This window comes from Coregonus clupeaformis, chromosome 5 (assembly GCF_020615455.1).
Source record: "Coregonus clupeaformis isolate EN_2021a chromosome 5, ASM2061545v1, whole genome shotgun sequence".
NCBI classification, from domain to species: Eukaryota; Metazoa; Chordata; class Actinopteri; order Salmoniformes; family Salmonidae; genus Coregonus; species Coregonus clupeaformis.
In genome coordinates, this window is record NC_059196.1 from 29609775 (window position 1) to 29633706 (window position 23932).

Below are 23932 nucleotides of genomic sequence, written 5' to 3' on the forward strand. Positions count from 1 at the left end.
AATGGCAGGAGAGTTTCACAGCCTCCCCCAACATAAATGCAGAGGCCTTTGAAGCCCCCTGTGTCATCACAGTACAGTACCCCTTGGATATTATAAATAACACTGCAGGGAATAAATACAAAAAGAAGCTCCTCAAGGACAATCCAGAGACACTATTTGCTGACTGCTACAAAGAGGGGAACGTAAGCAACTTCATTTTCCACACAGACCATCCCCTGGCATGGCACAGTGCCATAAGCGCACATTACCCCTATGTCAAGAGAGAGGGTATTGGCCCAGGGTGGAAACTCAGAATACTAGACATTGAGGAAATTGAAACAACCTCTGTCAACGTCTACAAGTCTGGAACAGTAATGGTGCAGGGCATCCTCATGCAGTTCCAGCAGGACTTTTACGGGATCAAAGAGAGAGCAAAGCAGGAAAAGCGCTCTCTCTGTGACGACTCCCCCATCCCGAGTGAGTCTGATCACACCTCTTCAAACTGTCCTGCAGATGAGGATAATGACCCTCCCCCCCAGCACTGAACACACCCAGGTCCCACAACTGAGAGGGATACATTCACAGAGCTGGAGAGAGACATGGTGGAGCTCAGAGAGCTAGTCCACACAATCCAGAAAGAACAGACCCACAAAACTGACCAGCACAACAACCCCCCCCCCCAACAAGACCCGGAGGGCAGAAGGTGGAGATGGATGGCTGTCTGAGAGAGCTGGCTGCTCTACGGACTGAGGTGAGAGAACTTAAAGAGCACTGATGGAGATAAAGCTGAGGTGTGACAGAGAGGAGGGCACTCCCCCAGAGAAGCAAGCAGAACAGCCCACCTTAGTCCCGGACCACAACCTCAACACCACAATGGGACAGACAACACAGCACCCACCAACCCAACAGACCCCACCCCCTCCTAACAGCCCCCCAGTCTAATCCCCCGATAGCCCTCTTGACAATCCCACTGAGGACGCACAAAAGTCAGAAATTGTGCTCTTCATTGACTCAAATGGGAAATACATTCAAGAGAATAAACTTTTTCCCAAACACAAAGTGGCTAAACTCTGGTGCCTAAACACTAGGCATGCCCTGGAGATGTTGTCAGGGACAGACTACAGTCCCCCAGCCACATTATAATTCACACGGGCACAAATGACCTGAGGGCCCAGAAGGAAAGGGTGGCCACAGCACTCAAGGGAGTGATTGAAAAGGATTCTTCCACTTTCCCCAAGTGGTTATCTCCACCCTGCTACCACGAAAAGACATTCACCTTGCCACAATACAGCGGGTGATGCAAACATTTCCAGGGACTGTGCCTCAAAACCTAATGTCTACCTGGCCCACCCCTCCACCCTTGACTTTACGACCAGATCCAACTCTTCAAGGCAGCAATCCCAACTTTTGCAAGGACCCTGAAGGACGTCACCCTCAACTACAGCCTCAGCACCTCACACAGGAGCAACAGAGCAACGGACACCCCACCCACCCCACCCACACCAGCGAGACACCCTTCCAGACCTTCAAAACACCCTCCCGAAGGACCTGTACTGAGAGAAACCACGTCAAGAGGACCTAAACCCAGACCACAGCTTCACCAGCCAAAACCCAACCAGCTGAAATCACCCCAAACAAACCCTAACCAAACCCTATATAGGCCCCCCTCCAGATCAGACCTATGCCCCTTCTGCCCCCCAGACTTCATAAAAGAAATTGGCAATACAGACATTGCCCTCTAGGTTACAGAGAGCTGGTAGTCCCATCCACCAAACTACCAGGTGTGAAACAGGGAAGAGACTCAGGGGGTATGCTAATTTGGTATAGAGCAGACCTAACCCACTGTATTAAATTAGTCAAAACAGGAACATTTTACATCTGGCTAGAAATTAATAAGGAAATTATGTCAAAAGAGAAAACATTCCTCATGTGTGCTACTTATATCCCCCCCATAGAATCCTCATACTTTAATGAAGACAGCTTCTCCATCCTAGAGCGGGAGATCAACCATTTCCAGGCCCAGGGACATGTACTAGTCTGTGGCGAACTAAATGCCAGAACTGGACAAGAACCTGACACCCTCAGCACACAGGGGGACAAACAACTACTTGTAGGTGTCAGCATTCCCTCACAAATATGCCCCCCTAGACACAACTATGACAAAACAACTAACAAAAATGGGTCACAACTCCTGCAGCTCTGTCACACGCTGGATATGTACAGTTGAAGTCGGAAGTTTACATACACCTTAGCCAAATACATTTCAACTCAGTTTTTCACAATTTCTGACATTTAATCCTAGTAAAAATTCCCTGTCTTAGGTCAGTTAGGATCACCACTTTATTTTAAGAATGTGAAATGTCAGAATAATAGTAGAGAAAATGATTTATTTCAGCTTTTATTTCTTTCATCACATTCCCAGTGGGTCAGAGGTTTACACACACTCAATTAGTATTTGGTAGCATTGCCTTTAAATTGTTTAACTTGGGTCAAACATTTCAGGTAGCCTTCCACAAGCTTCCCACAATAAGTTGGGTGAATGTTGGCCCATTCCTCCTGACAGAGCTTGTGTAACTGAGTCAGGTTTGTAGGCTTCCTTACTCGCACACGCTTTTTCAGTTCTGCCCACACATTTTCTATAGGATTGAGATCAGGGCTTTGTGATGGCCACTCCAATACCTTGACTTTGTTGTCCTTAAGACATTTTGCCACAACTTAGGAAGTTTGCTTGGGGTCATTGTCCATTTGGAAGACCCTTTTATGACCAAGCTTTAACTTCCTGACTGATGTCTTGAGATGTTGCTTCAATATATCCACATAATTTTCCTTCCACATGATGCCATCTTATTTTGTGAAGTGCACCAGTCCCTCCTGCAGCAAAGCACCCCCACAGCATGATGCTGCCACCCACGTGCTTCACGGTTGGGATGGTGTTCTTCGGCTTGCAAGCTCCCTCTATTTCCTCCAAACATAACGATGGTCATTATGGCCAAACCATTTTTGTTTCTTCAGACCAGAGGACATTTCTCCAAAAAGTATGATCTTGTCCCCATGTGCTTTTTTATGGCGGTTTTGGAGCAGTGGCTTCTTCCTTGCTGAGCGGCCTTTCAGGTGATGTCGATATAGGACTCGTTTTACTGTACTTCTGTACCTGTTTCCTCCAGCATCTTCACACGGTCCTTTGCTGTTGTTCTGGGATTGATTTGCACTTTTTGCACCAAAGTACGTTCATCTCTAGGAGACAGAATGCGTCTCCTTCCTGAGCTGTATGACGGCTGCGTGGTCCCAAGGTGTTTATACTTGCATACTATTGTTTGTTCAAATGCACATGGTACCTACAGACGTTTGGAAATTGCTCCCAAGGAAGAACCAGACAAAAATTGTAGACTGGAGGTCTACCATTTTTTTCTGATGTCTTGGCTGATTTCTTTTGATTTTCCCATGATGTCAAGCAAAGAGGCACTGAGTTTGAAGGTAGGCCTTGAAATACATCTACAGGTACATCTCCAATTGACTCAAATGATGTTAAATAGCCTATCAAAAGCTTCTAAAGCCATGACATCATTTTCTGGAATTTTCCAAGCTGTTTAAAGGCACAGTCAACTTAGTGTATGTAAACTTCTGACCCACTGGAATTGTGATACACTGAATTCTAAGTGAAATAATCTGTCTGTAAACAATTGTTGGAAAAATTACTTGTGTCATGCACAAAGTAGATGTCCTAACCGACTTGCCAAAACTATAGTTTGTTAACAAGAAATGTGTGGAGTGGTTGAAAAACGGGTTTTAATGACTCCAACCTAAGTGTATGTAAACTTTCGACTTCAACTGTACATAGTCAATGGTAGGCTTCAAGGAGACACCTACAGTGATGGAAAAAAGTATTTGATCCCCTGCTGATTTTGTATGTTTGCCCACTGACAAAGACATGATCAGTCTATAATTTTAATAGTAGGTTTATTGGAACAGTGAGAGACAGAATAACAACAACAAAATCCAAAAAAACGCATGTCAAAAATGTTATGAATTGATTTGCATTTTAATGAGGGAAATAAGTATTTGACCCCTCTGCAAAACATGACTTAGAACTTGGTGGCAAAACCCTTGTTGGCAATCACAGAGGTCAGACGTTTCTTGTAGTTGGCCACCAGGTTTGCACACATCTCAGGAGGGATTTTGTTCCACTCCTCTTTACAGATCTTCTCCAAGTCATTAAGGTTTCGAGGCTGACGTTTGGCAACTCGAACCTTCAGCTCCCTCCACAGATTTCCTATGGGATTAAGGTCTGGAGACTGGCTAGGCCACTCCAGGACCTTAATGTGCTTCTTCTTGAGCCACTCCTTTGTTGCCTTGGCCGTGTGTTTTGGGTCATTGTCATGCTGGAATACCCATCCACGACCCATTTTCAATGCCCTGGCTGAGGGAAGGAGGTTCTCACCCAAGATTTGACGGTACATGGCCCCGCCCATCGTCCCTTCGATGCGGTGAAGTTGTCCTGTCCCCTTAGCAGAAAAACACCCCCAAAGCATAATGTTTCCACCTCCATGTTTGACGGTGGGGATGGTGTTCTTGGGGTCATAGGCAGCATTCCTCCTCCTCCAAACACGGCAAGTTGAGTTGATGCCAAAGAGCTTGATTTTGGTCTCATCTGACCACAACACTTTCACCCAGTTCTCCTCTGAATCATTCAGATGTTCATTGGCAATCTTCAGACGGCCCTGTATATGTGCTTTCTTGAGCAGGGGGACCTTTCGGGCGCTGCATGATTTCAGTCCTTCACGGCGTAGTGTGTTTTCTTGGTGACTATGGTCCCAGCTGCCTTGAGATCATTGACAAGATCCTCCCATGTAGTTCTGGGCTGATTCCTCACCGTTCTCATGATCATTGCAACTCTACGAGGAGAGTTCTTGCATGGAGCCCCAGGCCAAGGGAGATTAACAGTTATTTTGTGTTTCTTCCATTTGCGAATAATCGCACCAACTGTTGTCACCTTCTCACCAAGCTGCTTGGCGATGGTCTTGTAGCCCATTCCAGCGTTCTGTAGGTCTACAATCTTGTCCCTGGCATCCTTGGAGAGCTCTTTGGTCTTGGCCATGGTGGAGAGTTTGGAATCTGATTGATTGATTGCTTCTGTGGACAGGTGTCTTTTATACAGGTAACAAACTGAGATTAGGAGCACTCGCTTTAAGAGTGTGCTCCTAATCTCAGCTCGTTAGCTGTATAAAAGACACCTGGGAGCCAGAAATCTTTCTGATTGAGAGGGGGTCAAATACTTATTTCCCTCATTAAAATGCAAATCAATTTATAAAATTTTTAACATGCGTTTTTCTGGATTTTGTTGTTGTTATTCTGTCTCTCACTGTTCAAATAAACCTACCATTAAAATTATAGACTGATCATTTCTTTGTCAGTGGGCAAACATACAAAATCAGCAGGGGATCAAATACTTTTTTCCCTCACTGTATGGTAGGCATTCTACAGCTCATCCCTTGGCAGTGTACTGTAGATTACTTTATCACTGACCTCAACCCAGAGTCTCTCAGAGCATTCACAGTCAGCCCACGAACACCCCTATGAGATCACAGCAAAATCACAGTCTACCTGAACAGAACAATACTCAATCATGAGGCATCAAAGCCAAAGGATCTGCACAATATTAAGAAATGCTATTGATGGAAGGGAAGTAGTGTAGAACCCTACCAAAAAACAATTAGGCAACAACAAATTCAATCCCTTTTAGACAACTTTCTGGACAAAACATTTCACTGTAATAGTGAAGGTGTAAACTTGGCAGTAGAAAGCCTAAACAGTATATTTGACCTTTCAGCTTCCATATCAAAGAAAAAAAATTCATGCAGACAACCTAAGAAAATTAACAACAATGACAAATGGTTTGATGAAGAATGCAAAAACCTAAGAAAGGAATTGAGAAACCTATCGAACCAAAAACACAGACACCCAGAAAATCAAAGCCTACGCCTTCACTATGGTGAATCACTAAAACAATACAGAAATACACTATGGAAAAAGAAGGAACAGTACGTCAGAAATCATCTCAATTTAATTGATTAATCCATAGAATCAAATAACTCTGGGAAAATTGAAACACACTAAAGAAACAACAACACAAAGAGTTATCTATCCAGAATGGAGATGTGTGGATAATCCAATCTTTTTGGACCTATAACAAAGAACATATATATGATCAATTACAAATCTTAGAATCAGCTATTAAAGACTACCTGAACCCACTGGACTCTCCAATTACATTGAATGAACTACTCAACAAAAAACAAACCATCCAAACCAAAAAGGCCTGTGGGGTTGATGGTATCCTACATGAAATGTTTCGACCACCAAGACTCTTCCTAGAGCTGGCCGCCTGGCCAAACTGAGCAATTGGGGGAAAAGGCCCTTGGTCAGGGAAGTGACCAAGAACGTGATGGTCACTCTGACATGGCTCCAGAGTTCCTCTGTGGAGATGGGAGAATCTTCCAGAAGGACAACCATCTCTGCAGCACTCCACCAATCATGCCTTTATGGTAGAGTGGCCAGACTGAAGCTACTCCTCAGTAAAAGGCACATGTCAGCCCGCTTGGAGTTTGCCAAAAGGCACCTAAAGACTCTCAGACCATGATAAACAAGATTCTCTGGTCTTATGAAACCAAGACTGAACTATTTGGCCTGAATGCCAAGTGTCACGTAAGGAGGAAACCTGGCACCATCCCTACGGTGAAGCATCGTGGTGGCAGCATCATGCTGTGGGGATGTTTTTCAGCGGCAGGGACTGAGAGACTAGTCAAGAAAGAGGGAAAGATAAACTGAGCAAGTACAGAGAGATCCTTGATGAAAACCTGCTCCAGAGCACTCAGGACCTCAGACTGGGGCGAAGGTTCACGCCACGCTTGTAGCGTCGTACCCAAGAAGACTCGAAGCTGTAATCGCTGCCAAAAGTGCTTCAACAAAGTACTGAGTAAATGGTCTGAATTCTTATGTAAATGTGGTATTTTCTTTTTCAATTTGTTATATATTTGCAAAAAAATCCCAAAACCTGTTTTTCCTTTTTCATTATAGGGTATTGTGTGTAGATTGATGAGAAAAAAACAATTTACTCCATTTTAGAAAATGGCTGTAACTTAACAAAATTTGGAAAACGTCAAGGGGTCTGAATACTTTCCGAATGAGCTGTACCTCGGCCTAAACATCAGCCTCACAGGTAACTTCCACAAAGCTGTGAACAATCTTAGAGACAAGGCAAGAAGGGCCTTCTATGCAATAAAAAGGAACATAAAATTTGACATACCAATTAGCATCTGGCTAAAAATACTTGAATCAGTTACTGAACACAGACCCACAAAGAATTTGAAAACAAATCCAATTTTGATAAACTCCCATATCTATTGGGTGAAATACCACAGTGAATGAGGTTCAGTATGATACCATATGGTAACAGACCTCAGATGAAGAATGAGGTTCAGTTTGGTACCATGTGGTAACAGACCTCAGATGAAGAATGAGGTTCAGTTTGGTACCATATGGTACAGATGATGAATGAGGTTCAGTATAGTACCATATGGTAACAGACCTCAGATGATGAATGAGGTTCAATATGGTACCATATGGTACAGATGATGAATGAGGTTCAGTATAGTACCATATGGTAACAGACCTCAGATGATGAATGAGGATCAGTTTGGTACCATATGGTACAGATGATGAATGAGGTTCAGTATAGTACCATATGGTAACAGACCTCAGATGATGAATGAGGTTCAGTATGGTACCACATGGTAACAGACCTCAGATGATGAATGAGGTTCAGTATGGTACCATATGATAGCAGACCTCAGATGATGAATGAGGTTCAGTTTGGTACCATATGGTACAGATGATGAATGAGGTTCAGTATAGTACCATATGGTAACAGACCTCAGATGATGAATGAGGTTCAGTATGGTACCATATGGTACAGATGATGAATGAGGTTCAGTATGGTACCATATGGTAACAGATGTCAGATAGCATCTCTACCAAATGTTCTCCTGCTTATTCCCGCTACCCTCTCCATGATGATGGCTCAATTGTTTCTTGTCAGGGACACCATGAGTGTGTGTGTGTGTGTGTGAGAGAGAGAGTGTGCATGTCCTCTCAGCACAGCAGTAGACCTTCTGAAATGGAGTACTGTATGCCAGACTAGCCAACCTGAGCATACGGCCTCACAGCTTGTGAACAAGGGAAGGAGGGAAAGAGAGATGAAGAAAGAAAGAGAAAGTCACATCTCATTTAACAGTACAGTGCTGAGTTTTCTTCTGAGGAAGACTTATTCTTGGCTCAGGTAACAGATTCAGTGCTACTGGCACAACGAACCTACGGCCACCTCATCCACGCATGGGCACACAAGCACACGCACACACAACACACACACACACGAAACACACACACAGGCACAGTTCCAGTTGCTGGCATTTATGAAGGTGAGTCATGGTGGAGGGAGTTTCTGAACCTCCATGGGGACGTGACCTATAAATGAAAGATAGAAATCATTTATATTATGATTATTACACAGCGACACAGAAAGAGAGGGGCAGCAAGAGAGAAAGAGTGAGGTCAGAGACGTTACAGTGTGATAGGGTGAAAGTACTGTACATTAAACCCCTTGATCTCAGCTCATCTCTTGGCAGTTGTACTGTAGACTACTTTACTCACTGACCTCAACCCAGAGTCTCTCAGAGCATTCCCTATCAGACCACAGCAAAATCACAGTCTACCTGAACAGAACAATACTCCATCATGAGGCATCGAAGCCAAAGGAACTAAATAATATTAAGAAATGCTATAGATGGAAGGAAAGTAGTGTAGAAACCTACCAAAAAACAATTAGGCAACAACAAATTCAATATCTTTTAGACAACTTCCTGGACAAAATGTTTCACTGTAATAGTGAAGGTGTAAACTTGGCACTAGAAAACCTAGACAGTATATTTGACCTTTCAGCTTCCCTAACAAATCAAAAAAATTCAAACAGAAAACCGAAGATAATTAACAACAATGATAAATGGTTTGATGAAGAATGCAAAAACCTAAGAAAGAAATTGAGAAACCTATCCTACCAAAAACACAGAGTCCCAGAAAACCTGAGCCTACGCCTTCACTATGGTGAATCACTAAAACAATACAGAAATACACTACGGAAAAAGAAGGAACAGAATGTCAGAAATCAGCTCAATGTAATTGAAGAATCCATAGACTCTAACCACTTCTGGGAAAATTGGAAAACACAAAACAAACAACAACACAAAGAGTTATCTATCCAAAACGGAGATGTATGGGTAAACCACTTCTCCAACCTTTTTGGCCATATAACAAAGAACCAAGAGAAAAACATATACATGATAATTTACAGCATTTCGAATCATTTATTAAAGACCACCAGAAACCACTGGATTCTCCAATTACATTGGATTAGGTACAGAACAAAATAAAATCCCTCCAACCCCAAAATTATTGTGGTACTGAGTGAGTAATGTTTAGTCACAAAAGTGGAAACACATTTGACCCCAATAATTACTGTGGAATCTGCATCAACTGCAATCTCTGAAAAATCCTCTGCAGTATCATCAACAGCAGACTCCAACATTCCACAGTGAAAACAATGTCAAATTGGCTTCTTACCAAAATACTGTGTAACAAACCACGTATACACCCTTATTGACAAACAAAAAAAACGTCTTCTTATGCTTTGTTGATTCCAAAAAAGCTTTTGACTCAATTTGACATGAGGGTCTACTATCAAATTTGATGGAAAGCACTGTTGGAGGAAAAATACATTATAAAATTAAAGTGTGCAGTTAAAATTGGCAATAAACAGGGCCGTGGGGTGAGATAAGGATGCAGTTTGAGCCCCATCCTCTTCAACATATACACTGAGTGTACAAAACATTAAGACCACCTTCCTAATATTGAGTTGCCCTCAACACAGCCTCAATTCATCTGGACATGGACTCTACAAAGTGTCACAAGCATTCCACACGGATGCTGGCCCATGTCGACTCCAATGTTTCCAAAAGTTGTGTCAAGTTGGCTGGTTGTCCTTTGGGTGGTGGACCATTCTTGATATAGACGGGACACTGTTGAGCATGAAAAACCCAGCAGCATTGCAGTTCTTTACACAAACCGGTGCGCCTGGCCCCTACTACCATACGCCGTTCACTTAAATATTTTATCTTGCCCATTTACCCTTTGATTGGCACACATACACAATCCATGCCTCAATTGTCTCAAGGCTTAAAAAAATGTTTTGTTTACCTTTCCCCCATTCATCGACACTGATTGAAGTGGATTTAACAAGTGACATCAATAAGGGATCATAGCTTTCACCTGGATTCACCCAGTAATTTAAAGAGCAGGTGTTCTTAAAAATGTTTTACACTCAGTGTATATCAATGAATTGGCGAGGGCACTAGAACAGTCTGCAGCACCCTGCCTCACCCTACTGGACTCGGAAATCAAATGTCTACCATTTGCAGAGGATCTGGTGCCCTAGAGTGAATCTCAGTAAGACAAAAATAATGGTGTTCCAAAAAAGGTCCAGTAGCCAAGACATCAAATACAAATTCTATCTAGACACCTTTGCCCTAGAGCACACAAAGAACTATACTTACCTCGGACTAAACATCAACACCACAGGTAACTTCCACAAAGCTGTGAACGATCTAAGAGAAAAGGCAAAAAGGGCCTTCTATGCCATCAAAAGGAACAGAAACTCAAAATCCCTATTAGGATCTGCCAAGAAATACTTTTATATAACCCATGCCGTCTCTGGTTGTGAGGTCTGGGGTCCGCTCATCAACCAAGCAATCACAAAATGGGACAAACACCCAATTGAGACTTTGATTGCAGAATTCTGCAAAAATACACTTTGTGTACAACGCAAAACCCCAAACAATGCATGCAGAGCAGAATTCGGACTATACCCGCTAGTTATCAAAATCCAGAAAACACTGTTAATAAATTGTACAACCACCTAAAAGGAAGTGACTCCCAAACCCTCCACCACAAAGCCATCACCTACAGAGAGATTAACCTAGAGTCCCCTCGGCCAGCTGGCTCTGGCTCTGTTCACAAACACAAACAGATCCCACAGAGCCCCAGGACAGAAACACAATTAGACCCAACCAAATTATGAGAAGGCAAAATGATAACTATTTGAAACACTGGAAAGAATCAAACAAAAAATGGAAAAAATTGAATGCTACAGAGAGTACACTCAATAAATCAATCAATCAAATGTATTTCTAAAGCCCTTTTTACATCAGCAGATGTCACAAAGTGCTATTCAGAAACCCAGCCTAAAACCCCAAACAGAAAGCAATGCAGATGTAGAAGCACGTGGCTAGGAAAAACTCCCTAGAAAGGCAGGAACCTATGAAGAAACCTAAAGAGGAACCAGGCTCTGACGGGTGTATAGTCCTCTTCTGGCTGTGCTGGTTGGAGATTATAAGAGTACATGGCCATTTAAGGCCAGATTGTTCTTCAAGATGTTCAAACGTTCATAGATGACCAGCAGGGTCAAATAATAATCAGTGGTTGTAGAGGCTGCAACAGGTCAGCACCTCAGGAGTAAATATCAGTCAGCTTTTCATAGCCGAGCATTCAGAGGTCGAGACTGCAGGTGCGGTAGAGAGAGAAAAAGAGAGAGTCGAAAACAGCAGGTCCGGGACAAGGTTACACGTCCGGTGAACAGGTCAGGGTTCCATAGCCGCAGGCAGAACAGTTGAAACTAGAGCAGCAGCATGACCAGGTGGACTGGGGACAGCCAGGAGTCATCAGGCCAGGTAGTCCTGAGGCATGATCCTAGGGCTCAGGTCCTCCAGGAGGGGAGGGAGAGAGGGAGAGAGGGAGAATTAGAGGGAGCATACTTAAATTCACACAGGACACCAGATAAGACAGGAGAATTACACCAGATATAATAGACTGATCCTAGCCCCCCGGCACATGGACTATTGCAGCATAGATACTGGAGACTGGGACAGTGGTGGGTCGGGGGACATTGTGGCCCTGTCCGACAATATCCCCGGCAGACAGGGCCAACCAGGCAGGATATAACCCCACCCACTTTGCCAAAGCACAGCCACCCACATCACTAGAGGGATATCAACCGACCACCAACTTACTACCCTGAGACAAGGCTGAGTACAGCCCACGAAGATCTCCTCCACCGCACGAGCCCGAGGTGAATACCTGACCACTGCGACTGACAACTGCGACCGACACCAAATTAAGAAAATCCTTGACTATGTACAGACTCAGTGAGCATGGCTTGCTATTGAGAGAGGCTGCCATAGTCAGACCTGGCTCTCAAGAGAAGACAGGCTGTGTGCCCACTGCCCACATGAGGAGGAAACTGAGCTGCACTTTCTAACCTCCTGTCAAATGTATGACTACATCAGAAATACATATTTCCCACAGATCACACAGACCCAGAAATAATTTGAAAACAAATCAAACACTGGTAAACTCCCATATCTTTTCAGCGAAATACCGCAGTCCGCAATCACAGCAGCAAGATGGTTGGCCCATTGCCATGCGAAATGTCTTCATCTTTTTGAAATCTTTGTGAGTGTAATTTCTAATCGTTTTTTATTGATGTTGTTTTGTGTCTTCTCACTTTTGTTTACCATTTATTTCACCTGCTTTAGCAATGTAAACATGTTTCCCATGCCAATAAAGCCCCTTTGAATGGAATTGAATTGAGAGAGAGAGAGAGAGAGAGAGAGAGAGAGAGAGAGAGAGAGAGAGAGAGAGAGAGAGAGAGAGAGAGAGAGAGAGAGAGAGAGAGAGAGAGAGAGAGAGAGAGAGAGAGAGAGAGAGAGAGAGAGAGAGAGAGAGAGAGAGAGGGAGAAATATGTTATGTGCTGATGCAGTACTGTACTTCTCTGCAGAGTTTGTCACCTCATAGTCCCACCTCACTCTGGTGATATTGCCACAGTGATGAACTCTATATGAGCCTGCTGCAGGGGTCATCATGAATATGCATGAGTAAAAATGACATCAATAACTATCCAGAGGGAGGGAGATGGAAGGAGAGAGGAATGGAGGGAGAGTGCAAGGGGTAGAGGTCTCTGTGTCTGTGCGTATAGTACTTGTGTGCGCGGGTGTATAGGGCTTTGTGTGTAGGCATGTGTGTAACTCAATTGTGGTGCATGGCCATGTGTACCCAAGACATGGACCAAGAGGTTCTTCAAAAGGACATTTCTATGATGTCATCAGAAAGTGTCCAGAGGTCCAAACGATCCAAACAAGCCATAATGCATTAGCCAATGTGTGTGTGTGTGTGTGTGTGTCTGTGCGTGCGTGCGTGTGTGTGTGCATGCGAATGTGTGTGTGTGTGCATTGTAGGCCTATGTTTGTGTGTGTGCATATTTGCGCGTGCAGGTGTGCACATGTGTTTGTGCACGTGAGTTGAGTGTGTGTGTGTGTGACCACGGGGTATACTACACTGTCCAAGAGTGGTTTGTTGATTTGTTTGCATTCCTTATTTTCTGCTCCGTTTGTTTTCTGTGATTCAAAGAACTATATGAGGGTTGGTTGTCTTCCGCTGTGTGTGTGTGTATTTTATTAGGGCCGTTCTGAAGGCTTTTTCATGACAGGGATTGAGAGGGAAAACGAGCCGGTAAAGTGTTCTATGGATTCTCAGCCATGAATTGTCCCCCAAGTGGCTTCCTGCCCCAACTCCCCCAGTGGCTTCCTGCCCCAGCTCCCCGAGTGGCTTCATTCCCCAGCTCTCCCAGTGGCTTCCTGCCCCAGCCCCCCCAGCTCCACCAGAGGCTTCCTGCCCCAGCTCCCCGAGTGGCTTCCTTCCCCAGCTCCCACAGTGGCTTCCTGCCCCAGCTCCCCCAGTAGCTTCATCCCCCAGCTCCCCCAGTGGCTTCATTCCCCAGCTCCCCCAGTGGCTTCATCCCCCAGCTCCCCCAGTGGCTTCATTCCCCAGCTCCCACAGCTCCTCCAGTGGCTTCATCCCCCAGATCCCCCAGTGGCTTCATTCCCCAGCTCCCCCAGTGGCTTCATCCCCCAGCTCCTCCAGTGGCTTCATCCCCCAGCTCCCCAAGTGGCTTCATCCCCCAGCTCCCCCAGTGGCTTCATTCCCCAGCTCCCACAGCTCCTCCAGTGGCTTCATCCCCCAGCTCCCCTAGTGGCTTCATCCCCCAGGTCCCCCAGCTCCTCCAATGGCTTCATTCCGCAGCTCCCCAGTGGCTTCATTCCCCAGCTCCCCCAGTGGCTTCATCCCCCAGCTCCCCCAGTGGCTTCATCCCCCAGCTCCCCAAGTGGCTTCATCCCCAGCTCCCCCAGTGGCTTCATCCCCCAGCTCCCCAAGCGGCTTCATCCCCCAGCTCCCCCAGTGGCTTCATCCCCCAGCTCCCCCAGTGGGTTCATCCCCCAGGTCCCCCAGCTCCCCCAGTGGCTTCATTCCCCAGCTCCCACAGCTCCTCCAGTGGCTTCATCCCCCAGCTCCCCTAGTGGCTTCATCCCCCAGGTCCCCCAGCTCCTCCAATGGCTTCATTCCGCAGCTCCCCCAGTGGCTTCATTCCCCAGCTCCCCCAGTGGCTTCATCCCCCAGCTCCCCCAGTGGCTTCATCCCCCAGCTCCCCAAGTGGCTTCATCCCCCAGCTCCCCCAGTGGCTTCATCCCCCAGCTCCCCAAGCGGCTTCATCCCCCAGCTCCCCCAGTGGCTTCATCCCCCAGCTCCCCCGAGTGGGTTCATCCCCCAGGTCCCCCAGCTCCCCCAGTGGCTTCATTCCCCAGCTCCCCCAGTGGCTTCATCCCCCAGGTCCCCCAGCGGCTTCATCCCCCAGCTCCCCTAGTGGCTTCATCCCCCAGGTCCCCCAGCTCCTCCAGTGGCTTCATTCCGCAGCTCCCCCAGCTCCCCCAGTGGCTTCATTCCCCAGCTCCCCCAGTGGCTTCATCCCCCAGCTCCCCCAGTGGCTTAATCCCCCAGCGGCTTCATTCCCCAGGTCCCCCAGCTCCCCCAGCGGCTTCATTCCCCAGGTCCCCCAGTGGCTTCATTCCCCAGCTCCCCCAGTGGCTTCATCCCCCAGCTCCCCCAGTGGCTTCATCCCCAGCGGCTTCATTCCCCAGGTCCCCCAGCTCCCCCAGCGGCTTCATTCCCCAGGTCCCCCAGCTCCCCCAGCGGCTTCATTCCCCAGGTCCCCCAGCTCCTCCAGTGGCTTCATTCCCCAGGTCCCCCAGCTCCCACAGTGGTGATGTTCAGAGTTAGACCACAGGGCACATAAACCCAAACCAGTACGGAGGACAGATAAAACTAGAATGGACCAACGTTAGTGGGATACAGGTTGTTGGTGAACATATGGAAGATTTAGTGTCAGTATGTAGGAGATTGTATTTATGTGCGTCTGTCTGATGGCATATTTGTGTATTTGTGTCGGCCAAGCCTCCAGTCTTCAGTGCATCATGACACAGACAGCTCACAGAGAAGTATCTCCACACCATCTCACTTCTCATCGGTCCAACCACCCACATGGGGACATGGTCAGCACGACCATCAAAACGCTGAGGGCGAAGCAATGTTCACCTGTCTCTTGGTCTATGTCGGCATGTGTCATTCACATGTCATCTTCCCTAGCCTTTCTATGTGCATAACTAGCTGTGTCATATATGTGTGTAAAAGTGTAAATGCACTTGATAGTATCAATCATTTTGTTCGTATGCTTACAGGGCCCGATTCAGATTTAATAATAATAATATGCCATTTAGCAGACGCTTTTACGTATGGGTTGTCCTGGGGATCAAACCCACTACCCTGGCGTTACAAGCGCCATGCTCTACCAAATGAGCTACAGAGGAACATTTAGGAAATCTATTCCTTTTTTTACACATTTTGATTTAAGCACATCTCAGTAGTTGATATTCAGACTTACCTTATGCAGGTGCGTAATGGGCTTTGCAGGTGTGGCTTCCTTGCCCGAAATGAATACATTTAATTAAACTGCAGAAAACTCTCCCATTTGCTGGCCAACAGATTTTATTGTGGAGTTTTCATTCAATAAGGTTTTCAGTACATTTATCTAAAGCCATCCCTTTAAATATGGTATACCTTTAATTAGAATTTTCTCAACAGACTCACTAGAATACACTGTAAAAAATGATTCTGGGGTTAATCGAAATTGACACACACAAAAAAAAAACATATACTTAATACAAATTAGTTCATATCGTTTCAATGATTTGTTAATTTTGTTTTACCAAAACATATGTATTTTATGAGGATAACCAAAGAGATAGCAAATTGAGTAATAGTTAGTAAATGTAAAAAAAAAAAAAGCAAATCTTTATAATAATGATATTTCTCTCAATTAAATAATTGTATGTTCTTGCAACAACTTGCCAATTTTTAGAGGATTATGGGTAATTCAATATTTTTTGACTTTATTATTTTTTTACACAACGTTGTATGCATGTTTGAAGAAAGAAAAGTATAGTTGTTTGTTAGCATTAAGCAGCTTGTTGTGCCATTTTTTACCTTTATTTAACTAGGCAAGTCAGTTAAGAACGAATTCTTATTTACAATGACGGCCTACACCGGCCAAACCCGGACGACGCTGGGCCAATTGTGCGCCGCCCTGTGGAACTCCCAATCACGGCCGGTTGTGATACAGCCTAGAATGGAACCAGGGGGTCTGTAGTGATGCCTCAAGCACTGAGATGCAGTGCCTTAGAATGCTGCGCCATTCGGGAGCCCCTGATGTGTAATGGATCATGATGAACGGATATCAAAACCGTCATGCAAATTTGCCTTCAATGATCTGACCACCCATTCCCACCATCACTATTCTTAATGACAGAGGCAAATTCAGCATCATCAAATGCTAGCAGTTGTATCTCCAGGTAGGCTACTACTGGTGGGTTAATGCCTGCCAACGTGGGTTACAATGGCAAATTATCAAATACATTAAACAATGTTAAACATCAAGCGTTCTTGAAACACTAATATGTTGCCTTTACTAAATATTTGTATGACATAAAATTACTTTATTTGTGTAAATCCAAACAATTTATTCAAGTTTTATTTTTACAAAAAAACATAGGAAGTTACATCTGCTAATAATATTAAGAGTGTTCTTGTTGCCTTAATATTTAAAAGCAGATTCACACACACACACACACACACACCAACAACTCTACACCAGTGGAGGCTCCTCAGAAGAGGAAAGGGAGGACTATCTTACTCATTGAATTTCATAAAAATAAACAGTGAAACATTAAAAAAGTTATATATATTTTTAAATTAAAACTATACTAAGAATATTCATTTAACCAAATAACTAATAAAATACACTGTTTGGTATTGAGGTCTACAGTAGCCTCAACAGCATCCTCTACAGTAGCACCATGGTGTAGCTGGAGGGCAGCTATTTTCCATCCTCTTCTGGGTACATTGACTTCGATACAAAACCTAGGAGGCTCGTGGTTCTCACCCACTTCCATAGACTTACATAGTCATTATGAAGACTTCCGGAAGAAATCCTCCAACCTATCAGACCTCTTGCAGTATAAGCTAACATCTTGCTCATCCATCCAATCACAGGATCAGATAATTAATCTAGTACCGAAAGCATAAGCTACAACTAGCTAGCACTGCTGTCACGACTTCCTCCGAAGCTGCCTTCGGCGTTCGTCGTCACCGGCCTTCTAGCCACTGCAGCTCCTCATCTCATCATTCCATTTGTTTTGTCTTGTTTATTACACACACCTGGTTCATATCCCCTCATCAGTACCTGTATAAGTGTTCCCTCTGCCCCCCTTGTCTTTGTGTGTGATTGGTTATTGTGGAGGTATTATAGCTCGGTGCAGCTACGTTGTATTTCGTATCGCCGGGATATTCACCCGTGTGCCTTGTTTTCTCTAATGCGCCGTATTTACCACAATGGAGTGTTTTACGCATTGATGCGTATCACTGTGTTTTCCGGAATAAATCATATATTCTTTGATTTACCCTCCTGCGCCTGACTCCGTCCGAAATCACCCATCACAACTGCAGTGCATAAAATGTGGTGAGTAGTTGTCTCAAAGGCAATATTTGAATGTTTTTTAACAAATGTGTTCAAAAATTAAGGAGAAGCAGCAGAGAGAGTGAGAGAGAGCGAGAGAGCGAGAGAGATAGCTATATTTAGTTGTATTTTTTAGTTTAGTTTACCTTTCACTTACTTAGTAATACAGATAATTAAACCTGACTCAAACAGAGAGGAATGATATTTATGTTAGCTAGCTGGCTAAAGCTATCCAACACTGCAACTCTTCGAAGTTAAGGTAAGCTTTTTTTTATTTTTATTTTTTTATATATATACATTTCCCTTTATTACTTTCCAACTCCGCCAATTTTGGTTTTATTAATTTATTGCCACCGGGGCCCGCTGGTGTAGCTGCTAAACTGCTTGCTGCGTGATTGCACACATGGATTGGGATTGTGGGTTTACTAAGGTGTTAGTTCTAGTTTGTTGACTATAACACCCCAGGAAGAGCAGCTGCTGCCTTGGAAGCAGCTAATGGAGAACCCTAATAAATACAAATACAAATATGGTGACAAGGATGTAGGCTGTGTAGCAGTTAGCGGTTAGTGGTTATGGTATGAAGGTTGGGCTTGGAGAGGTTTTTGAGCCTGGTCACAGACAGCTGTAGTGTTGTGCACTGAAGTCCACAAGCGAAGGGAAAAGGTGAAAAGATGAGAGAGCGTAGATGCGAGAAGACATTCTACAACGAGCAAAGTGATAATGCTGTATGTGGCTGCTATGAAAGTGAACTGGTTGTGCGGGTGATCAGGTGTGTGTTCATTCTGCCGATTCTGTTGGAGAATGTTTCTTAAACGGATGCAAACGGAACACAACAGGGAGGGACCTACCTGAATTTGTCATTTTAGGTCGAATGATTACACCCCATATTAGCTAGAAGCTGGCAAGAGTGTGCAAGGCGGTAATGAATGTGTCACTGTCTGTCAACTTGATTACATCAATTTGTCTCTCGACCTGTGCACCTACGTTATAAACTTTCATTTGTAGGCTTAAATTGTACCAACCTCATGATGGGTACAGGGCAAATTCGAGTATCATGTAGTAGCTTAAACCTATCGCTGTTACATTGACCTGGCTGAAAGGAATATGAATGACACACAGTAAATCAAGGATAGTTGAAATCACTGTGTTAAAAAAATGAGGGTTAAATCGACTCTACTGGGAGTTATCTTAACCCTCAAGAGAGTGATATGCTCCCTGAAGTTACTGTTGATAACTAGAGTTCATTGGGACGGAGTACTTTTAACTCCATTAATAGTAAGCAGAGACAGGGAGTTAAATCGATGGAGTTATCGACAGATGTGGGAGGAGCCTCATTGTCTTATTTCCCAGCATGCTCTGTTGCAGGTTGATTTTAAAAATGGTTTGTTTCAATATCTTCGTTTTCAAATGTTCATTGTTTGTTTTTGATCTCATGCTACACAATGATAAGACACATTTAAACTTATCCAATCTGTAAGTGGTTGGATTTCTAGCAACCGTTAGATAGTTGTTCCAGTTTACATGGTGTAGGTGGTCTTCATGTACTGTATTTTCCTTCCCTAATGTGACAGGCATTCTAAATACAAGTTGTGAGTGATGTAAAAGTGCAAGTTGGCTTCCAACAGAGATTTGGTATCACATTGCAAACCACCATAATGTAAAACAATAAGAGATATTTAAATATGGCTTTACACCCTTATAACTCAAAGGAAGTAAACTGAAAGAGAAATGTACTCTGCTGCAGTTGATTGTTAATTCAAAACAACGCAGCAAAGTGTAAAATGGCAATGGAGTTTATTAAAAACGACACTGAAAATAGCAAAATAGCATTTGGAGTTAAATTTAAGCAACTCTCTGAGAGTTCACTCAATTTAGTGTCATTTTAACTCCTAAAATATCAACACCATGACCAGAGTAGTTTTAACACGAAATTGTGTTAAATTTGACTCCACACACTGTAAAAATAGAAAGTCTCAAAACACGATGATTGTGTAATGAAACCACGAAAAGTAGTGTACATAAGCTGTGATCTGGTGTTTGCAGGGTGTTTGAATGTAAACCCAATGTAAGTGTTTTAATGCAGAGAATGTGTTTTAAAACAGAAATTAAGTACAGTAAACACCCAAAGTGATTATTCAACCTGAATATTGGTGTTTTTAAGAGAGTGTTGTGAAAACACTTTTTGAGGGTTTCAGTGCATGTAAAAGGCAGCATCAAAACACAAAAACTGTGTTTCTCATACAATCACTGGTTTAGAAATGCAATGGTTGGCCTCCCGAGTTACGCAGAGGCGTCACTACAGACCCGCATGCGATCCCAGGCTGTGTTGCAGCCAGCCGCGACCAGAAAACCCATGAGGCGGTGCACAATTGGTCCAGCAGCGTCGTCCAGGTTAGGGGAGGTTTTGGCCAGCCGGGATGTCCTTGTCCCATCGCGCTCTAGTGACTCCTGTGGTGGGCCTTGCCCATGCACGCTGACACGGTCTCCAGTTGTACGGTGTTTCCTCTGACACATTGGTGCGTCCGGATTAAGCGAGCAGTGTGTCAAGAAGCAGTGCAGCTTGGCAGGGTTGTGTTTCGGAGGATGTATGGCTCTCGACCTTTGCCTCTCCCGACACCGTACGGGAGTTGCAGCGATGGGACAAGACTGTAACTACCAATTTGATATCACGAAAAAGGGGTAAAGAAATTATTTACAAAAATGCAATGGTTATTAGCCTAAATATTGATTGATGATAAGGGACTATGGAGAATACTTTTTGTGGAATTATTTAGACAGATTAGAAAGAGGGGCAGTAAAATGGTACATTTCATAAAAATTTTACCCACTCAACAACACAGCCACACCGTAAGAAATTATTCTGGGGTGAATTGAAATTGACTCAAAAAAAGCAAACAACTTAATTAATACTTAATTAAAATGAATGCAAGTCGTGCAGAGGCCGTGGTTTAGCGATAAAGCAACCGGTTTAGACACGTCAGCCCTCTCCCCTTCGAAGACGGGGGATAAATTCCCCACTCCTACACTTCAATCTGTTTCTCCTACCTATCTCTATCCCCTCTGTCAGAACGGTCATAAAATATCAATAAAAAAAATGTATGCAAGTCGTTTCAATGATTTATTAATTTCATTTTACCAAAATAATCTCAAAATGAATCCAACTAAAGACTTTTCTCAAAATGTAAGTATCTTTAATGAGAACAAGCAAAAACAGAGAAAATTGAGTGATTGAACTCATTGAAAGTCATTGGTTTTAATCACCTTGCATTTCTTATAAAGTCTAAAGATTCAACATTTTTAGACTTCATGATTCTGTCACACAATGTTGTATACAGGTTTGAAGAAAGAAAAGTATATTTCTATATTAGCAGTAAGCTTATTGTGGCATGAGGTGTAATGGATCATAATGAATGGATATCAAAACCGTCAGTTAAATTGACGTTCAATGAAGACAGCACCCATTCCCACGTTCATTATTGTCAATAGAAGAGGCAAGTGTAGAATCCACAATTGTTGCAGTTCAACCTCCAGTTAGTGTTAGTGTTAGTGTTGGTGGTTTGAACACTGAGCTTGACAATGCCGGCCAAAATGGTATAAAATGGCAAATTATCAAATACATACATTTCAGACAAAGGGATCTAATTCTGCACTACAAAGTATTCAAAAGATCATCCTGTTGTTTAGAATCTTTAGAGTGACAAAACGACACCAAAAGAGAAGGTATCTAATCCTGCACTAAATAGGACTCGAAACACCAAAATAGTGTTTTCAATCTTTTCTATTTGTCCTTGGCAAGGTGTTGCACAACACTTGATTAAGTAGTGTTTTTTTTATTATTTTTATTATTATTATTATTATTTGGGGGGGGGGGGGTGATCAGCTTAATATTGCAGATAGATTGTATCTTCTATCAATGTAATTGTCTGCATCACTTCCAATCCCCCATGTTTTTTATATACTCCCCTTTAATACTTTTCAACCCCACCATCCTTTCCCTACTTGGAGTAAATTAGTGAACAACAATGCCCAGGCCTCTACTTCCGATCTATACTTACTATCTACACCTTATGGACACAGTTAATTTTACAATAATTATATTATATATATATATATATATATATATATATATATATTTATTTTTATTTTTTTTGCTCCTGAACTTCTTCTACTCTCAACCTCTCCGATCATTTTCATGATGTCCATCCGGTTTGCTTCTATATGCCATATCTTTCTAACTGTGCTCTTTCCCAAAAGCTCCCAACATACAACCTATATACTTATATTTACATATACTTATTATGGACACAGTATGCTTACATTATTAGCTTTCTTTGTTATTATTTGTTGTCATTTGTTATTAGTCCCATCCTTCAACTCTATTCAATACCTCCCATCTATCTCTTAACACCATCCATATAGGATTTCTATTTGCCATATATATTTCAACCATACTGTGATGTTTTACAAAAGTTCTGAACCTTTCTATTCTCATTGCTTCTACAGATTGTGAATTAAAAATAAACATTTTTGCTAAAAGTATTATTCTATTATTGATCGATTGACTATGACTTTTCAGATCACCCAGTAATGCTATCTGCAAAGTTAGCTCCAGGTAAATATTGCAATCCTTTAGCCATTCCTGGACCTGTGTCCAAAAACAAGCTACAAATGGACAGAACCAAAACAAATGATCTAATGATTCTGTCTCTTCACAGCAAAATCTGCAGAGCTGGGAAGATTGTATCCCCCATATAAATAACATTCTATTGGTAGCAAGAATTTTATATAATAATTTAAATTGAAAGATTCAAATTTTTGAATCTGGTGACGTTTGCGTGTCAGTTCATAAACACTATGCCATGGGATCGGTACGTCAAAAATCTCTTCCCAACTATTTTGTAATCTACATGGGACGGCTGTCAATCCTTTGGTCCTGAAGTGAAACTGATATACTTTTTTATTAATCACAGTTTTCCTTAACCAATGATGTTCTTTAATGCAAGGTCGACAGACAAGTTCCTTACTTTCTCCCCCTTCCACTTTCCTCTTCCACTTTTGCGGTAAGGCTGCAATTATTTGGTTGTCATTTTGGGTAGAGCAGACATTTCCAAATGTTTTTGTTAGCTGCATGTGCAACATAATTCCACCAGTCCTACCGATGATATAATTTACGAAGATTATACCTTTTTTAAACATTCTGTCAAAAAATAAAGTTTTTTTGTAAATTAGTATATTTGAATTTAAACACAATATTTGTTGCATTATTTGTTCTGTCGTTTCTGGAGGATTAAAATGAAATTGCAACCAACTTTCTATGGCTTGTTTTAGAAATAGTGATATTTGGGAGATGATTTCCTTTTCAAATTACTGCAAATGAGTTGTTGTAATCTGACTAAAGGGAAAAAGGCCTTTCAAGAACATTGGGTGAGACAATCTTACTAATTTGCTTGAGAACCAGTTCGGATTTAAGTATAACTTTTGTATGACTGAAGCTTTTACTGATATGTCTAATGCTTTAATATTTAATAATTTCTGTCCTCCGAATTCATATTCATTATATAAATATGCCCTTTTAATTTTGTCTGGCTTGCCGTTCCAAATAAAATTGAATATTTTTTTCTCATATAATTTAAAAACTGTCCGCTAGGCGTAGGCAAGACCATAAGCAAATAGGTAAACTGGGATAATACTAAAGAGTTAATAAGGGTGATTTTTCCACAAATTGACAGGTATTTTCCTTTCCATGGTAGTAAGACCTTATCTATTTTTGCTAACTTTCTATTAAAATGTTTTGAAGTGAGATCATTTATTTCCTTTGGGATATGTATTCCGAGTATATCCACATCACCATCAGACCATTTTATTGGTAAACTACATGGTAATGTAAA

General features: G+C 42.8%; 1 protein-coding gene across 1 annotated transcript; it reads left to right on the top strand.

Moving 5' to 3' along the window:
• The first annotated feature begins 353 nt into the window (after nt 1-353).
• LOC123482770 (vegetative cell wall protein gp1-like) lies at nt 354-15253 on the top strand. The gene is made up of 2 exons (XM_045211540.1): nt 354-456; nt 13695-15253. The coding sequence occupies exons 1-2, from the start codon at nt 354-356 to the stop codon at nt 15251-15253; spliced, it is 1662 nt and encodes a 553-aa protein (XP_045067475.1).
• Nucleotides 15254-23932: the final 8679 nt, after the last annotated feature.